Raw genomic sequence first — 19987 nt, 5'->3', positions numbered from 1 at the left:
ATGCAGTCTATTTACTTTGGAATATGTTATATTCACAAATACTATTTGAAATAGGTTTTTTTCAGGAGCGACGGCATAAATAAAACCAATGCAATAAAGTAACAAATGCCCTGTCTTAAAAAACAGAGTTGGATGGTAGAAAATGGATTCAGACAGCCAATCAGCTTCATGCGAGCGTTGCAGCAGAAGAGACCGAGTGTGGGGCTCGTTGTGCAGTGGTCGGTGGAGAGATTCCTCCCCTGTTCCTCCGTAAATATCTGATGTGCCGCTCTGATACGGGTCTGTCCCTTGATCTCACACACACACGCACACACACACACGCACACACGCACACACACACACACACGCACACACACACACACACACACACACACACACACAGCTCCCCATCTGGCTGGAGGGGGGGCTGTGGGTGGTGACAGCTGGCCCAGAACGGTTCACTCATTTCAGCCACAACACAGACAGCGAGCCTGGTCGGGTCTCAAAGTTGAGGCGCCTCCCACCGGGACCTTGTCCACACACTGTCCGGCTCGTCACATCCCATCCAGTCAAACGCACCGTTCACAGACTGCAAGACCTTCTGGTTACGGATTTATGAAAGAGACCTCACTTTCCATCGCAGATATTATGCGTTAGAAAGACGTAATTTAAAGTTATTTGGACCGTGTTAACACTTTTGTGCTATGTTATATAGGATTATGCCATATTTATTAAGTGTTATTATGGGAGAATGACTATCCTTGTGGTATTATTACCTTACAAGGCCCATACGGAGAAAAGCATATTGAGATTGTTATTCATGTGAAACAACTTCCTTACTTACTATCTATAAGCAGTAATTAGGTTATTGAGGGAAAACCTAGTAAACAGCATAGTAGTTGTAGTATATGGTCGGGCAGAACAAGGCATTCCATAGTTGCTTATAATGACTAATAAAGAGCCAATAAGCTACTAATATGCATGCCAATGAGCGACTAGTTAATGGTGAATATGGGTACCTTAATATCAAGTGTAACCGGCAATTCAATGAAAGTGCGCGGTAGAAAAAACATGAATTATGAAACACTGCATTTCCATCACAGCAGACACTGTGTGTCACGTGACCTGGCTCCATCCTAGCACACGGTTAATTCATCAACTTGAGCGGCAGCATCTTGTTAAGTGGTTATGATTGAGGTCTGGTTGGAGGAGAAATTCCTCCGCACTCACATTGTGGAAGAGATTCTTTCATTCAATTCATCTTAAGGTCGCTATGGTGATGCAAAGGTTAAGTCATCAGGACACGTTGAGTACTGACTGGAGCATGGGTGTGCGTGCGCCCACACACACACACAAGCACATTCTTATACATACATACAAACACACACACACACACACACACACACACACACACACTTAGAAGCATGTTCATATACATACACACACACATTCACAAGCACGTTCGTATGCATACACACACGTTCACATGCACGTTCGTAAACGCACACACACAAGCACGTTTGTATAAACACAGACACACACACAAAGTTTGTATACACACACACACACACACACGCACGTTTGTGTACCTACACAAAAGCACATTCGTATACACACACACACACACACACAGTACCCGCTCAGATTAAATCTCTCCTCTCTCACCTACACACAAACACATACATGTGGTGACAGGACAGAGGAGGCTCTTAAAGAAGAAGTTACAGGTCTGTGACAGCCAGAAATCTTGCTGGTTTGTAGGTGACCAAATACTTATTTTCCACCATAATTTGCAAATAAATTCTTAAAAAATCAGACTGTGATTTTCTGGATTTTTTTTTCATTTTGTCTCTCATAGCTGAAGTTTACCTATGATGAAAATTACAGGCCTCTCTCGTCTTTTTAAGTGGGAGAACTTGCACAATTGGTGGCTGTCTAAATACTTTTTTGCCCCACTGTACATGTGGTCTGTTGATGTTCAATCAGTAGGAAAGAAGAAACTTCCTGTGTACTGATTTTGCAGTGATTGTGAGAAGTCACTGCAAAATCAGTTATACTGAGATTAAAGGAAGAGGATAAGCACACACACACACACACACACACACACACACACACACACACCCCATCTTTCACACAAACACACACACGCTGCCATTTTTCGGTTTTCGTCTCGACTTTGAACAGCCCAAAGTGTTATTGACAGTCATGTCTTCCCTTAATTTGAATTGATAAATACAACACCGGCTTTGGTAACTGAATTCCAGTTGTAAAAATGAAGGATGCGCAGACATAAAAACGCTGTGGTGAAATGTAGCTCAGCCTAGAGCAGTCCAGCTGCTCATAGCGATAGGGGATTGAAGGTTCGTGTTAAGGACAGGTTAAACTCATGGGTTTTACTTGTGTGTGTCTGCGCGCCTGTCTTTGTCTGTACTTGTGTGCGTGTGCGTGTGCACATCATGCCTATGGAAATACACATTCACGTCATCTCTTCCAGTGGTTTTTAACTGTGGTAGACGAGCCATTGGTGGTATGTGAGGGTACTGGAGGTGGTGCAATGGATTTTATTCATGAAAGACAAATTTACTACAACAGAAAGAAATGATATAGATAATGGACAATAAATATATATCATATTGTTCACAAAATGTAGGATTATTCCTTGTTACTTCAGAAACTGTTTTGTGCATTCCATCATATGTTTTCCAATGTAGTTCCGTGTCGATTTGCGACGCTCAATAAACACACGGGGAGCAGATAGTGTGGCTGACTCTACCCCATAGCCTTGGCCTTCTTGCAGTCATAAGTGTATAAAGGGGTGCCGACTCTCCTTGCTCACCCACTCCACGTGTATTCATCCATCTTTCACCGTTTGAATAACGAGGTCACCCCACAAAAGCTCATTCAAACCGAGTGTCCCCCTTAAAGTCAAAGGCCAGACCACTGATCTAGTCTCACTAAGACTATGTCCTGGTACTTAGTTTAAGTACTTATTGTATATTGTACGTCGGTGTACTTAAAAATAGTCCTTAGCATTGTAGCATCTTATCCGAGCTATCTCTGTTTTATACGGGGAATGGGCTAACCTTAGCGATTGTTTGGCACTTATATATTGTTTCTCTTCTGACAAATGTACTTTTCATAAGTCTCTGGTTAAAAGCACCTGCTAAATGCACTCAATGGAACCGTCCTTCGCACCCAGAGACTGCTCTGTATTCCCTAACCTCTGCCCGCCCCTGCAGGCGTGCCGGCCAAGCGCAACGAGCTGTACTACGAGTGCTGCAAGGAGCCGTACCCGGACGTGACCTTCACCGTCACCATGCGCCGCCGGACGCTCTACTACGGCCTCAACCTGCTCATCCCCTGTGTGCTCATCTCCGGCCTGGCCCTGCTCGTCTTCCTGCTGCCCGCCGACTCTGGAGAGAAGATCTCCCTGGGTACGAGGCCTCGCAGACACACACATCTTGGTCACATGGAGCTGGTGCTTTTAGAAAGGGTCACTGTGTTACCACTAGGTGGGGTGTTGATTAGCAATCAGCAGCCACGGGTGACTGAACACGTGGGCATGTCAACCCACATGAAGGGTGGAGCAGGTGGGCGTTTATCGGAAGTGGCGCCCAGTGTGGAACTGGGAGCAGATCATATTTCAGTGACAAAACTTTAAGGGCTTTCAAATAACCAGGAATGCAGTTGACAGGCAAGGTAGATTACAAGCAAATCATTTCAATTATAGCAACTCCAAAAGACCATATGGGCTTTTATCTGAAGTGGTGCCCGAGTATTTTTTATACTGATTAACGTCACACAATTATACTCTTGAACCACCTGTGTGCTGTTCAGCACCATAGAAGTACTGAGTTAATATTTGAAGAGAAGTTCTTTTAGACTGGATTGTAAATTAGATCAGTAGAAGCTGTAAGGAAGATATTTGTATTCAAATGGAATTACACCAAGATGAATAGTTGTAACCGTGATTTAGAATGTGGTCACACTAAAACAATCTCAAAGTAAAAATAGAAAAGGCCAAAAATCAATATAAAAGAGAATATTCAATGTTTATTTGATTCCTAAAAGTTAGAAGTGCAACCAAAAATCAGAAGTGTGCCTGAATTTCAAGGCAACATTACCATGCAGTTCTAGCAGAACGAGCATGAAAACACAAATGAGTTTAATAAAAGTTCATTCATGAAGCAACAGGTGTTAGGTCAGGCAGCGCAGCGCCTTGTTGGTCCTCCTGTTAGCGATAGATTGAAAAATTAGTGAGTTCATAGTAAACATTTGTGCTAGATGATTAGACATTTTCACCAACCAAACTTAAACTAAAATGTCTACCAAATGACTAGGCAACATGGGGCTGCTTCTTGTGGTTAATCAAATGTGGCAATACATTGATTATGGTAGCCTATTGACTAATTTTTTAAAGACACATCTTCAGGGCATTAAGCTGCTTATCCATGCAAGTTTTTGTCAATAGGGCCATTATAGTTGCAAACCCCAACTACAGAAAAACGGAATGGGTCGAAAGTACAAATACATCCATCACTCCAGGCCAGTCTGGGTAAATGAACGACTCCCCAGTGTGGAACCACCAACTGGAAGCAGATAATATTTCAACAGTGACAAAACTTTAAGGGCTTTCAAACAACCAGGAATGCAGTTGACAGGCAAGGCAGAGAACAGGCAAATCATTTCAATTATAGCAACTACAAAAGACCAAGCCAGACGACCGAGTTTCTAAAAGTAGCATTATGAAGCAAAAAGGTGGCTTCCAGGTGCAGGTGAGTTACTGCGTCTGAAGACTAGAGTTTTAATGTCAGACAGAAGACATAATTCCACAAGCACACCCTGGTTGGCAGCACCATGGCCACGCTGCAACACGTCAGCCATAAGCCAGCCTAGAGCGCTGATGGACCTTAAGAGCCTCATTGGTACCAGACATCAAATGAGGTCAGACCAGAAAAGCACAGTGATACAGATCATTAAGTGGGTCTGGACCTAATGAATTGCATCGGGGGGGGGGGGGCTGGACCAGGTGAGCATCATGGCTGTGTCATCAAGTGGGACTGGACCGGCCGACCTTCATGGTTGGGTACACCACATCATGGTGCTAAAAAAGTGTCTGGTATATCAAAATGGGATTGAAGCAGGTCAACATGGTAAAGCAAAGTGGGGCTGGACCAGAAGAGAGTCATGCACGAAACGTCAAAGTGAGGTTGGATCAGAATATATTAGGACCACAAGATACTAGGACCAGAGCACAAGAACCACCAGAGCAAAGCAGGTTCAGGCTTCACCATCCTGATTCAAACAACCCGTTCTGTATGATGCAGACAGACGTCAAATACAGCTGAATATCTTCCTGCAGGCCAGGGTTCTACGTGATAGTTCTCCCGTCTCCACATGACAAAGCGGTTCCCCAGCGGGCTCCGTCATAACGTACACTTCAGTTTACGTGTTTGGTGCCAAGGTAAACAAGGCCTAGTCTCCGTGTACACGGTGGAGGTAGTCATTGCTCTGAGGGGGGGCAAAGGGGCCCCCCCACAAGTCAAGACAGTCACCTCATCAACACAAGTCACACAAAACAATATACTCACCTCAAAGAAACACATTTATCAGTAACATCAAAAGTAAGTTTAACAGGAAGGACGGGAGTTAAATTTCACTCTTAAGTGACAAATCATTTGTAGTTGTACTTAGGATATGTGGATTTTTAGCTTTAGCTGAGGTGTTTTTAGTCTCTTAAGTAAAAGTTACTTTGATAAATGCACTCAGATTTGGCCACTACAAACAAACAAATTTAGGGACTAGAAGTGGCCAGTACTTTAGAGTGAAATTACAACTGTGCAGCTCCCATGTGTGCAGTGAACAAATACAACGCCAACCTCAAAAGCCCAAACCACAGCTAAACATCTCCATCCATCCAGCTCATGAAATAAACATGGCGTTACTCACTGCGGCATTCCTCGCTGAAGCTAACCGCTGGTGGCCATGTCTGGATCGTTTAAACACACAGGGACGCAAACCAGCAATGACAGTGACAGGAGCCGGAATCACAGAGCGCAGCAAACCACTCTGAACAATAAGAGAAACAAAAGGCTGCATCAAAAGTAAAACACATGACTCACCAAAGAATAAAACAGTGGCAGACTCACCAGCTGGGTTACGCTAGAGGCAGCCTCCACAAACAATAGCGCCCAGGGAGATACTGAAACACACCAGCTGCGTCTAATTAACATAAGTGCTAAACTGCATTGACCAATCATGGTCGCTGGACGCAGGTGAGAGGGCATGGCATTAATTAGGTTACATGCAAGCTGATTGGTGCTACTACTTCAGTGCTGGGAGCATGTCTGATTGACTTGTCAATCTGATGCCACTTTAATCAAAAGTGCTTTGCCATGAGCGTTGGAATGCTAGCTATTATGTTAAATAGAAGATATTTTATTTTGGCCATTGTTTAGTAATTATGCATGAAATGATTGGTCATTATGGGGAAAAATCGTTGTGTTGGAAACTGCCAAAGCATTACTCATGCGAGACGAGGCAAAATAAAGTTTTCATTAGCCTAGTTTATGGTATTTTTTTAGTATTACAAGTCGCTTTACTCCTCTCAATGTGGCAGAGTATAGCCAACAAAAAATCAGATGATGCTCTCTGATGTAAACACCCTATGTAAATAATATGATAGTATATGATTTGTATCAGTATAGGTAGACATTAAAAAACAATAAATAAAATAACAGTAAATAAAATGCAAAAAGGAAGGAATTTTTGACGCACAGTTCAAGATCTTTGGGATTCTGAGACCCTCTCAAAGAATCCTGACAACAGATCTATACTCCTGTTGACTAGCTGTGGATTAGCATGTGCTCCTGGTTCCGCTGAAGGCAAGATGAGATGCAGATCAATGCCTCCCTATATCAACAGAAAATTAATAACTCAGACTAATAAAACGCCAGCTGGCTTCTCTCTGAAATGCCAGGGTGAATCCGGGGTGCAAATTCATCTTTATTTCCATAATCGTTTACAGCTCGCTCACTTTCTTGCTTTGCAATTGTTGTAGCGATCGATGTACTATTTTATTTTGCAGCGATAAAGTGGTGAAAACATGATGAGCTCTCAGCGTCGCGTCGCAAATGTGTTCCTAGTGAGTGAAGCGCCTGACCTAGCGTCGATGCTTTGCTGGGCGCAGCGCACCGCTCGGATTCTCTGTTTCCCCTTTGGCCCTGTTGATGCTGACCTTTTCTAGCGCGTCCAATCAGATAGAAGCTTTGACGTTTTCAAATCAACAGAATGTAAATGGCAACAGCTTTCGTTATTTGAAAAGCTGAGCAGCCTGCTTGTCTCCACTGAGTTTATGAGTAGGAATGTGAACTGCCGTCTGTTAGCTTGCTAAATTCCCAATGCCATAAACCTGATGCACACAGGATGGATCATTTGTTGATCGTTTAGCAAACCTAACACCCCTGTGTAAAGGAATGGAATGCTTTAACTGACGTGTGTTTGTCTCTCTGTTTGTCTGTGTGTGCGTTTGTCTCTCTCTCTATCTCTCTCTCTCTCTCTCTCTCTCTCTCTCTATTTCTCTCTCTCTCACACTCTCTCTGCCTCTATCTTCCTCTCTCACTCTCTCCATGTGTCTGTGTGTGTCTCTCTGTTTGTCTCTCTGTGTTTGTATGTAATTCACTGTGTGTCTCTTTGTGTGTGTGTGTGTCTATCTCTGTGTGTTTGTCTTTGTTTGGGTGTGTGTCTCTCTCTCTGTCTGTGTGTGTCTCTGTGTGTGCGTGTCTCTCTGTTTGTCCTTCTGTTTGCAGGTATCACCGTTCTCCTCTCCCTGACGGTCTTCATGCTGTTGGTGGCTGAGATAATGCCGGCCACCTCCGACTCTGTCCCTCTCATAGGTAGGCATCAACACGGGTGGACGGACAGAGGGACGGGTGAACACAAATGTTCTTCAACTGACAGATTGACCGACAGACATCACAAACAGACAGAGAGCCAGAGATAGAGGGAGTGAGTGAGGGATTGAGAGTGCGAAAGTGAGAGAGAGAGAGAGAGAGAGAGAGAGAGAGAGGGAGAGAGGGAAAGAGAGAGAGGCAGAGAGAGAGAGTGAGAGAGAGAGAGAGAGAGAAATAGAGAGAGAAGGAGAGAGAAAAAATATCGAGAATGAGATACAGAAAGAGCAAGAGCAAGAGACATAGAGAGAGCAAGAAAGAGAAAACCTGAGAGAGAGAGAGAGAGAGAGAGACTCTGGCTGACACATGCAGATGATACAGAACAGGTTTTTAAACCGACAGCTGGACGGGTAGCCGACACACTGAGAGTGATGGACACGACGTCTGTCTCTTTTTTAAACACAGCGGTGAAAGCCTCCCCGGCTCTGTGCAGACTATATCAGGGGCTGCTTGTATACAGGGAGAGCCAGAGAGGTGCCAAAGCAGTTTCAGATTAGGTCGATGTGAATGCTTTCCCCGTTCGCTGTCAGCGTGCTGCCAGACAGACAGATAGCCTGCAAGACACCTTGATGATGTAAGGAATGAATACCCAAACAAGCCGCAGGTCTGTGTGTGGGTGTGTGTGTATGTGTGTGTGTGTCAAAGTCAAAGTCAGCTTCATTGTCAATTTCTTCACATGCACCAGACATACAAAAGAATCGATAAGACATTGCTCACTATCCCACGGTGAAAGAGATAACGTGCACAGGCACAAGATGTGTGTGTGTGTGTGTGTATGTGTCTATGTGCGTGTGTGTGAATGTGTTTGTGTGTGTGTGTTTGTATTCAGAATCTTAAATACTTTACCCACACTGACTGACACACACAGAAACAACTGTACATGCACACAAGCACCAACACACAAACACAAACACACACACACACACACACACACACACACACACATACACACACAAGTAAGCATTCACACACAAGCATGTCTGACATGGGTACACGCACACAAAGATTGAAGTCACTTTGAATGTATGAAAGGCATTGAGCTCATTGCCCTACTGCTGATAGATGATGTGTGTTAGAGTGACAGTGCTCACATACGGCCAGAGAGACGCAGAGAGAAGAGGGAAGAGAGATCATTTATTTTGCTGCTTATTGAAGTAAAAACAATCCATTAGCACATTCCCCTTCATGGGAACAGACACATCAACACTACAGATGGAGCGGAGCCAGGAGATGAAGGATGTAATTAAATGCTCATCAAATTTCATTTTCTCTGTTATTTGTTCAGAACACATTGGAGCCATTGGTGCCATTTTAAGCATAACCTCGCTATCAATCACTATTCTTTCTTTTGTTGATGTGTTTGGCCTTTTTTCAAAGGCACTTATTTTTGTGTGTGCCCCTGATTCTGTTTCTGAGTGATTTCCCATGATGTTATGATAAATGGTAAATTAACTGCATTTATACAGCGCTTTTTCTAACCAGTGGCCACTCAAACTGCTTTACAGTATTGCCTCACATTCACCTATTCATGCACACATTCACACACCGACGACCACGCAAGGCGACAGCCAGCTCGCCTGAAGCAGTGAGGTGAGGTGCCTTGCTCAGGGGCACATTGACACTCCGCTGGGAGGAGCCGGGGATCGAACCAGCAACCTTCCAGTTACCAGCAAACCCGCTCTACCTCCTGAGCCACATGCCGCCCCATAGTTGTTGTTTTAATCAGTGCTGATGGACCCATTTGGTCTCTGAGGCTCGGTGACTTAATACCTCTCCAAAGGTTAACCCAACTGAGGGACTGACTGACTGACCACAGCGGGCGGTAGTAGTCCTTTCTAAGGGTCCTCAGAACAAACACTACTCACTGCGATTAATTAAATCCATTCAGACTCACAACGCGCTCATTACAGCTTCCGACTGTGTGTCGAAAACGATACGCAGGGACACACACTCGCCCACAGTGTAATCACATTAATCATTATGGTTCCAACGCTCGGTGCTCGTTTGCCCCCCTCCAGCCCAGTACTTTGCCAGCACCATGATGATCGTGGGACTCTCTGTGGTGGTGACCGTACTGGTGCTGCAGTTCCACCACCACGACCCCCAAGGAGGGAAGATGCCCAAATTGGTAGGTGGACATTCATCCACTGCTGCTCTCCACAATGAGTCTCACACATGAGGCTTTAGAATAGGACCTGGAACTGAGGTAACCAAAACAACAGCATCCCTGTCAGTACATTGAGTATTTAAAGTATAGCGCCTTGACTCAGGCTCTCCAACAATGATGGGTTTGGTACATTTACATTTATGTATAGGGCATTAAGCAGACGCTTTTATCCAAAGTGACTGACGATAAGTACATTTGTTGGTGGAGAGAGAAACAACAATATATCGCCGTCGGTACAGTAAGGATGATCAAGTGCAGACAGAGAAGGTTGAACCATTATCTTCCTCCCAGTTCTAATCTTCCTCTACAAGGAGGAGGAAAAAAAGGAGGTAAAAAAAAAAGGGCAAAAGTCAAGGCGGATTTTTTTTGGAGATGCTGTTAATGATGCCACTGAACCCAAAGGGGGAGGGTCTTATATATGGGATTGGGCCAGTCCACTGTCAATTAGGAAAATAACTAATGGGCCTCATGTCTATTATCGCTGTCTTTCTTTATACGCCAGTCGGAAATAAAACATAGCCCATCTCCCCGTCTCCTGCTCTTCTTCCTCCTCCACCTCGTCATCCTCCACCTCCTCCTACACCCCACGCCCCCCCCCCCCCCCCCCCCCCCACCCCAGGTCAGAATAATCCTCCTGAACTGGTGCGCCTGGTTCCTGCGGATGAAGAAGCCCGGCGAGGACGCCAAGACGCCCGCCTGCACCGTCAACCCCCAGACCCGCTACTCCCACGCCAGCGCAACCCACCACCACGCCGGCGTCAACAGCATCCAGATGTCCGCCGTCCCGGGCCAGGCCTCCACCCACCCCCTGTCCTCCACCACCGGCGCCACCGCCACCGGCGCCACCAACGGCAGCATGAACCTCTACTTCGGCTACCACTCCATGGGCACCGACAATCCCGCCTTCCCCCCCAGCAGCGCCGACTCTGGGGTGATGATGTGTGCCGCCGGCGCCGGCGGCGGAGGTGGGAGCAGCCAGGCCAGCGACATCCACTCGGAGCACGTGCGGACGCTGCTGATGGAGCAGGTGCCGGAGATCTCCCGCATCCTGGAGGAGGTGCAGTACATCGCGGGCCGCTTCCGGGACCGCGACCGGGGCGACGCCATCTGCAGCGAGTGGAAGTTTGCGGCGGCGGTGGTGGACCGGCTCTGCCTGGTGGCGTTCTCTCTCTTCTCCATCATCTGCACTTTCACCATCCTCATGTCGGCGCCCAACTTCATCGAGGCCGTGTCCAAGGACTTCACATGAGGACGCCGCTCCTCGTTCCCCTAGCCCCCACGCCCAAACCCATCCCTCCAGCACCACCATCCCCACCACTCCCCTCAGAGAGGAGACGATGAAGAGACCCAGAAAAACCTTACGCCATAAAAGCTGCGCCTCCCTCGGTTATTCCTTCGTAGAAACCGTAGCGCGCGCGCGCGACCGTCTCCTGCGAGATCACCATAGGTTCCAGCTCCTGTTCGATAGACCTCTGGGTGTTATAGCGGTGTGTGCTTCAGCTCCTCACGACACCTCCCCAGTCGGCAGGTTCCCTTACCTTTAGAGAGGGGAGCCTGCAGCCTCACATGCACTTCAGTAGCTCAGTTCAATGTCATCCGTTGTGTTTCACGTTTCCCTCAGTAGACGCATGATGAATATGATTCATGTGTAAATGTCAGCCTCTAAATGTTCTATCTTGGGTTTCTTTTGTTGCTTGTTTGACCGCGCGTATTTACAAGGATGCTTTCTTACCCGGTGCGACCTTGGCGGTGAGTGGGTTTGAGAGCTGTCACTGTACCGATGGTGCCCAGCCCACAGGCCACGCTGATGTGTGGGTCCGGTTATTGCCTTGATACGGCCGGCAGTGTGTGGCACTCCCAAGGTGTCCACAGAAGTGCTTGTGCCGGAGGGGCTAAGGGGTGTCATCGATATCTGACCTGTAAAGCCCTTTGAGACTGTAAACTGTGAATGAGGGCTTTGCTAATAAAGTTGACTTGACAACGGGGGGTTAAGACTTTGGGTGTGGTGGGGGGGACTTTATACGGAAATGTTGTTTGTGTTGTTTTTTACTTTCAGTGTTGTCTGCAGATGTACACAATGGGTGAACTTAAGTAGTTAAAAGTCAATTTAAGTCAATTTCAAAAGCCTTTGAAGTTAAAGTTAGATTGTCTCGTAACATTTGGTTTCTTCCTTGTACAGTATCACTATTCAAATACCAATTTAACCACTTTTCAAAGCTCCATTTCAAAGTTGAGGTTTAGTTCAAACTCGCTATGCTGGTCTTCTCCGAGGGCCCTATGTATGTTGTTCTGTTGTTATGTTCTGCTCTAAACGTACTCCAGATGCACTCGTCGTCCCTCACTGTGAACCCCGCCCATCTCTGTTGTTCTGCTCTCTTCTCCCCAGTGGCCTGTTGACCTGACCTGGACTTTACTCAAAGGCCTGTCTGTTTGTGCAGGGATTTGTGTGCGAGAACTCGCAGTCACACACTAAGAAACAAAACTGTGATATCCAAGATTAAAAATTGTGGAGTATCAAATATAAAATTTCACTAAGCTTCTCTCTATATATATATACATATATAAATACTATTTTCTACATGTGTTTAATATGCTTCAGGTTATTATTTGTCTTAATGGTCTATTTTAAAGAGTTAAATTCTGTTTTGGTTGTGGGTTGTCCGCTAAAGAAGTAATATTTAAGCAGTTCAATTGTTTCAAAGAAAGACGCAGCCAAACTTTTTGGTTTTTCAGATTCATCAACACCTAAACACTAATCTCAGAGATACATATCCCAGTTGCTTTTGTGCTTTATCCATGGTGACATATAGAGTGATTCAACAGACTGAACACTTCATCTACCGGAAATGTACTAGCATCACGGATTAACGGCAGGCAGCAGGTGTTATGTCACAAAGATGTGTTCCATCTCGTGGCGTCTCCTCGTATCGCCCAACCCTCCGCATCGCGCAGCTCTGAACCGTCGCTGAACACAAAACACGCTTGATTAGTAGTTGAGTCGATTAACCAGTCATCTTTTCAGAACACTATCGCTAAACGTTTAACTGAAACAATACGTAGAATGGCACATATATCGTAATAAATAGATTAAAGCTATTTATTGGGAATGAGAGAACCATTAAATGTTGGTGTTTTGACCATCGATAGGAACAGAGGCTGACTGTATTTGGTTGCTATGAAAGCCAGGCTCTACAGTGTCAAGGATGATTTATGGATTATCAAGGAACGCTTTGCAGTGAAGTTTTCATTAGCTTCACAAGGTGAAGTGTGTTTACCTCGGAGCGAACCAATAGGGCCCAAAGCAACAAGCAAACAATAGTGCATTTTGTACCCACACAGCAATGTCAACCTGGCCCACACAATTATGCGAAGGTTAACAACAAGCTGCACTTAAGGTATACTTTGTGTCTTACACGTAATTCACTATCACTTTAAAATGTTAGGAGGCAGACCAGTATTGATTTTAATTTTCTAATTCCACCTGGTGTATAATGACCTACATGTAACATTGTTTGTGAATTCGCGCTGGTTTAATTGTTTTCACACCTCTCTTAGAGACTAACCGGGCGCTCTAAATCATCTGTCATCGGTTTTGTTACTCATAAAATGACTTCTTATAAATATGAAGATATATGGGGTTGGAGACGCAACACTTATTTTACAATAACGCAAGTAACTGGCTCCACACTACAGAAATGAATAACACTTGGCAAATAATATTATAGGAATAATGGCGCGTGGTTTGTGTTCTGTCAGTGTCATTACTCATTAAGAATAATGTGTTACAGCGCCCCCCGTAGGTGAAGAAAACACATTCTGGGAGAGTGAACTATATAAACAGATCTGTTCAAACTAATCACCTGTTAACTGTATTTAGATCCAGTATCACGGTTGGAGTCTGTTGTGATTAATATACAGAAGCATCTTGAGCAGGAATAATGGTTAAACAACTACGTAAATAACTGGGATAATAAAGCACAGTTTTGTGTGTTCTGTGATTAAACTTCAAATGAGAATACAGATACAACAATTGTCTGTGAAAAAAAGATTTTCAGCTATAATTATATATTATTATAAAATGTATTTGAAGCCATTTATAAATCGGTTGCATTAGTTGGTTTCTTGATCATCTTTGGTTGAATATAATATTTTGGGCAATCCGGTCATTTGAATAAAAGTATTTGCCTCTGAACTTGCCAAATATCAGTCTTTGTGCAGTTTTGTTTGTGGAATGTGTGCTGAGTTGAGATCCATGGCTTTCTGCTTGGTAAACACATTCTCACTTGTAAAGCTTTTGTTTTCAACTTCGTCTTACGACAATAAAGACAGCTGTAATATAATCGGTAAAATCAGCTCTCTTGGCTCCAGGCAAACTAAAGAAATGTCAAGGTGACCTTCATGTGTAACGCAGGTTGGTCAGACCACTCTGAGAGAATGAGTAGATGATGAGTACATGAGCAGAATCACTCCAGTAGAGCCTCAATGCACCCTATTCATTAAGGTCTTTACTTTAAATTGGATTAAATCTATTTTAGCTGTATTCTAAAAAGGATTAAAGCCTTAACATACCTTTTTTAGTAATACCATTAAAGGTAATCTATGTAATGCATTGCATGCACGCGCATTCGCGCACACACACACACACACACACACACACACACACCCTGCAGTCGATCCAGACAGACAGATGTTGATGTCTGGAGTCACAGTAGGGTCCACGGTCACATGATAACATGCTTCAGCTGGTCAATCCTGTAATCCAGGAAACCATGAAGTCCACACACACACACACAAAAGCTTATGCTTTCAAGCTACACAAAACATGTAGTTGATAATGTCAGCATGTGTTGAACGTCCAGGTCTGCATGTGTATAACGTCGTCACACATCCAAAACACTTTCACATCCTCCACATTCTATTCCCAATCCGTTCATCATGAGACGGCAGTAGTGTGAAACCAATAAGAGCACAATCACCGGTCTGAATTCTGTTGACAACGTCAAGTAACGTTTTCCATGTTAGTTCCAGCCTCGTTCTTCTCGTTCACGTCAGATTCTGCCCAAACACAAACCTTTTCATTTCCTCCAAACAAACTGTTTTAGAAACACTCTGTCTCTCCTCTTGCCTCTCCCTAATCCGATTGGGGTGAAATTATGATTTCTGTGCATGATAAAATGTTGTTCATCTGTGTTAAGAACATTGGAGCGTATAATCGCATTACCGGCCCAAAGCCCCCCCCCCCCCCCCCCCCCGAGTTATTTATAGCCTGCGGCTCAACCGGAGATTGATCGGGAGGAGTTTGAAAAGAGGACTTTGAAACAACAGTGCCCCGAGGTCAGTGGAGTGTCTTTTATTTTTACGATCGCTATAAATACATCAAAATAAAAGATGATAGTCATTTAGCAGAGACTCGTATCCAAGGCCACTCAGAGGAACAGGTAGGGGTTAGGTATCTTGTGCAAGGATGCCTACATGGTAGTCGGTGCGCATTGGGGATTGAACCAAGAACCAATCTCCCCTACTTGCCTTTCCATTCTACATGTCTGAGGTGAACCACTCAGCCATGAGAGTCACTCATCTCTTTAGTGATGACACCGAGGACGGACACATCTGGAAGTGGAGATTAGTTCACCACAAGGGCTCCAGTGCAGCACAACCGGAAGAGCCCTGATGAAGATCAGCGCTAAGCCTTTCAGTCTGGAGCCATGAACACATGAAGAGCACGGGGTCGAGGACCGGGGGGGGGGGGGGGGGGGGGGTAGACGGGGTCGAGTCCCCGAGGGAAGAGGGGCGAGGGGCTCCTCTGCATCACGCTCCGGGAACACAGTCCGCTCAGCGCTGGAGAAGGCGCGTGTGCGTTGGAGAACGAACACGTGTGCTCGAGAGCGAACGTGCGTGTCTGAGAACGCGCGTGTGTGTGTCTGAGAACTCGAGCGTGCGCCGGAGGACGCGTTTGCGTCGGAGGAACGCGCCGCCACTAAAGGTGTGCACAGTGCGAACCGTTTGAACGTGGCTCCTAGAACAGTGCTTCACGATATTTATCAAAGTAAAATAAGCCATTATGGTTTGAAAAAACGCCACGCAAAGAAATAAGACCCAAACAAGTCAAGTGAACACATTTCAGAAATGCCCTCCTGCTTGTATGGTGGAGTCCTCTGTATTGTGGTCTGTATACAAGCTGCTGGGGTACAGAAGCCTTCCAAAGTGTGGAGGCATAGAGGGGAGGTTCGTACTGAACCATGTTTTATGGGCTTACGCTGCGTGGCCTAAGTGACACAGATAAGCAACTGATGAGCGTGTGTTGAGGGGGGTGAGGTGGAAAGATCACATCGCAAACGCGCACACACTCACGCACACGCGCACGGGCACACACACACACACACATGCATGCGCACACACATACACGCACGCACAAACACACATCCACATAGGCAAACACACACAGGCACACACATACACAAGCACTGCCCCTCCCTTCTCACGAGTCTAAGATCACCATCTCTCATGGTTAATTCAACATTTTTAAGTCGATTTACATCCACGTGCATTCACCCCTTTCATCCACCCGACTGTGCATCATCTTCTTTCTGCCATATTCCCCCCGTATTCCCTGTTCATCTTGCTCTCCGTCAGTGAGCCTGTGAGTTACGGCCCGGTCCCGTTCAGGTCCGGAGACGCACGCTGTTGACTCCCCCTCCGGCTGACGCAGACACAGAATACGTTAATAAGTCAGTAGCAGGAGATAGTGGATCTTCTCCTCTCCCGTGGAACGCGTCGAGGTAATGAGGGGAGGCCCGGCCGTTACAAACCAACAAGGGAAACCTGAGTCAGAGGGAGCGTTTAATGAAGGTGGAGGAAAACATGAAATGAAACGAAAGTTTTACCTCTTGAGGCAGTTTCTGAAAAATTTCTTAGTTGTGCTTTTCAAGCTCTTTTGGCTGAATGGAGGTGGTGGGATGTGTGTGTGTGCGTGTGTGTTTTGTTGTGTGTGTGTGTGTGTGTGTGTGTGTGTGTGTGTGTGTGTGTGTGTGTGTGTGTGTTATTCGTTGAGCTGACACAGCAGTGCGGAGGCCTTGGAGATCCAGTAGTCACTTGGTCTGCTGGTCGGCAGCAGAACCGTCACCACGAAGTTAGTGGAGTGACCTGGAGGAGAGAGGACACACACACACATACACAAAGAAAGACATACACACACACACACACACACACAGGTGACAGGTCAGCTCCAGACACATATGAATAACACCCATATGGTAAAGATCTGTGCTGTGAGTGTGTTTGCTGTAAACAATGTTTATCGGTCCATACTTACCCTGTCAACAATGTTTATCGGTCCATACATACCCTGCATGCCAACTGGAGCGTGCTCCCATCCCACACATGTTTACCGTGTATACGTATAATATACGCCGTGTGGGTCAACACTGTGAGCGTAATGCCAGGCTCACATTAGCAGGAGTCAACCTGAGGTGAACGTCTGCATCGCATCATAATGACATCATGTGTGTGATTGTGGGTGAGAATGTTGACGTGTATGTGTGTGTGTGTGTGTGCATGTTTGTGTGTGTGTGTGTGTGTTTCCGTATGTCTGTGTGTGTTTGTGTGTGTGTTTGTATCTGTGCGCACGCACGCGTTTGGATGGTTGTGTGTGTGCGCACTTGTCTGTGTGCGTGTGTGTGTAAGAGTGTGTGAGTGAGTTAGTGAGTGAGCATTTGTATATGTGCGTGAGTAAAATGTGTGTATGTGTGCATGTGCGTTTGCGTGTGTGTGTGCGTGTGCGGACGAAAGTGTGTGTATTTCAGTGAGTGTGTGTGTGAGTGAGTGAGTGATTAAATGAGAGCTTGCGTGTGTGCGTGCGTGCGTGCATGCGTGCGTGCGTGCGTGCGTGTGTGTGTACCGGTGGTGGACAGCGTCCCGGCCCGGGCGGAGGTCTTGTAGAGCGGTGCCTGGTACACCGCCGGCTCAGGGTCGTGGTTCAGCCGCGGCTCGAAGTGGACCACGGGCAGCGGGGGGTTCATCTCCCGCGGCAACGCGTCCTCCATCGCCATGGCGCCGTCGTCCCAGCGGCAGGCGTCCATGAACATGCCGTGGACCAGCACGCCGTCCTCGGGCGCCGGCAGCTGTGACCACGCCCCCCCCGCAGACATGAGGACACTTATTGATTATCTTAACACACGATTAAAAGCATGACATGAATGCCTTTGAAATACACGCAAATATGTATTCATAAAGCTTCCGTCAAATCAAACAGAAGTGGTGTGCCCAACGAATTTGCCTGATTCCTATCCTTCCGCTTTCCATCTCACTCTCTCCATCTCTCCCTCCCTCTCTATATCCCTTTCTCCCTTCCTCCACCCCGCTCTTGATTTCTCCATCTCCCACCGTTTCTCTCTCCCACCTGTCTTCATCCATACCCCTCTTGCTCTCTCAAACACTCCTTCTCTCAATATCAATCTCCCTCTCTTTCCCCCCTTTCCTTCCCTCTCTCTCCCTATCGCCCTCTCCATCTTTCCTCCCTCTATGCATCTGCCCAAACCTCTCCCCTCTCCCTCCGTAATCTCTCCCCCCCCCCTCACCTCTTCGTCCATGTCAAGGGGGGCCTTGGTGCTGGGCAGGGCCCCCAGGGCCTCAGCGACGGCCGTCTGGTCCCTGTAGAACGGCAGCACGCTGAAGCTGAAGCCCAGCTCGTCGATGGGCAGGTTGTAGCGCCGGGCGTGGTTCTGGAGCGTCCCTACAGGGCGCAGGAGGTAGCGCAGGGGAAGAGGAGTCAGAGGGTTAGAGAGACAGGGGAGTCTCAGAGGAGGAAGATGAGTCACAGTCTCAGAGGAGACAGAGGATTCAGAGGAGGAAGAGGATTCAGAGGAGTAAGAGGAGTCAGAGACTTAGTTTGAATCTCCCGACTCCTTTGACTCCTCTAACAATACTCCCATTGAGAATCAAAAGAATGAAGAAAATAAAGAATCTGAATTGGAATATTCTGCATCGGAAAGATCAAAACAAGCTGGATCTAAATCTGAATCAGAGGAATCGTACTCCTAAACAATATCAGATGACCAAGAATACGTCTTTGTGCGGTCAGGCAGAAAAGACACACAAAATACTTAAAGGGACTATCCAGCATTACAAAATGGGTAGAATATGTTCGACCAAAGACGTCGGGACCATTGACGCTGAATATTGGAGCAGGCTGTTCTCCGCAGTGAACCGGTTTAAACGGCCTGCTGGTACGACTCCAGGAGAGCAGAGAGGAACAGAGCGTTCTCAAGGTGAGACCTCCGAGCGCCACACATCACGTGTCACAGACCCCGGGACGCTGCCGGGGGGGGCGACGGGATCGTACCGGTCAGGAAGCCCTGGGGGAAGAATAATCCGGAAATCCAGAACGATTTGGGCTGACCGCGAGTGATCCAGCTCTGGAGAGGCAGAGGAAAGGGGAGGGATAGAGAGAGAGAGAGAGAGAGAGAGAGCAGAGAGAGAGAGAGAGAGAGAGAGACATACACTCATTATTAGGTTTAGGTTTCTGTTCATCTCCATAATGGTACAATACTGTGGGGGGGGGGGGGGGGGGGGGGGGGGGGGGGGTGAATGTAGACAGAGGGGACGAAAGAAGAGATGAGAGGATTGAGGGAGAAGGACAAACGTGTAAACCAAATGGGGGAGATAACAGACCAACAACAGAGAATGAGCGGGAAAGGGGACATAAGAGAAGAGAGAGAGAGAGAGAGAGAGAGAGAGAGAGAGAGAGAGAGAGAGAGAGAGAGAGAGAGAGAGAGAGAGAGGAGAGAGAGAGAGAGAGAGAGAGAGAGAGAGAGAGAGAGACATACACTCATTATTAGGTTTAGGTTTCTGTTCATCTCCATAATTGTACAATACCGTGTTTCCTCTAAAATCC

General features: G+C 46.4%; 2 protein-coding genes across 2 annotated transcripts in view; one reads left to right on the top strand and one right to left on the bottom strand.

Moving 5' to 3' along the window:
- Nucleotides 1-11344, top strand: part of chrna8 (cholinergic receptor, nicotinic, alpha 8) — a gene marked incomplete at both ends in the record, with an annotated part of 34944 nt that extends 23600 nt beyond the window's left edge. Inside the window, 4 exons of the mRNA XM_079730508.1 lie at nucleotides 3219-3413; nucleotides 7788-7874; nucleotides 9947-10056; nucleotides 10715-11344. Of these exons, the coding sequence (XP_079586634.1) occupies nucleotides 3219-3413; nucleotides 7788-7874; nucleotides 9947-10056; nucleotides 10715-11344 (1022 nt within the window). The remainder of the gene's footprint in view (nucleotides 1-3218; nucleotides 3414-7787; nucleotides 7875-9946; nucleotides 10057-10714) is intronic.
- Nucleotides 11345-17134: 5790 nt separating this feature from the next.
- Nucleotides 17135-19987, bottom strand: part of dnah6 (dynein, axonemal, heavy chain 6) — a gene marked incomplete at both ends in the record, with an annotated part of 97616 nt that continues 94763 nt past the window's right edge. The window contains 4 exon segments of the mRNA XM_079730391.1: nucleotides 17135-17238; nucleotides 17993-18215; nucleotides 18672-18826; nucleotides 19436-19508. Of these exon segments, the coding sequence (XP_079586517.1) occupies nucleotides 17135-17238; nucleotides 17993-18215; nucleotides 18672-18826; nucleotides 19436-19508 (555 nt within the window).

Source organism: Pollachius pollachius, assembly GCF_949987615.1.
Source record: "Pollachius pollachius genome assembly, chromosome: 2".
Taxonomy (NCBI): Eukaryota; Metazoa; Chordata; class Actinopteri; order Gadiformes; family Gadidae; genus Pollachius; species Pollachius pollachius.
The sequence above is the reverse complement of the archived record's forward strand: the minus strand, read 5'-3'. Positions and strand labels throughout refer to the sequence as shown.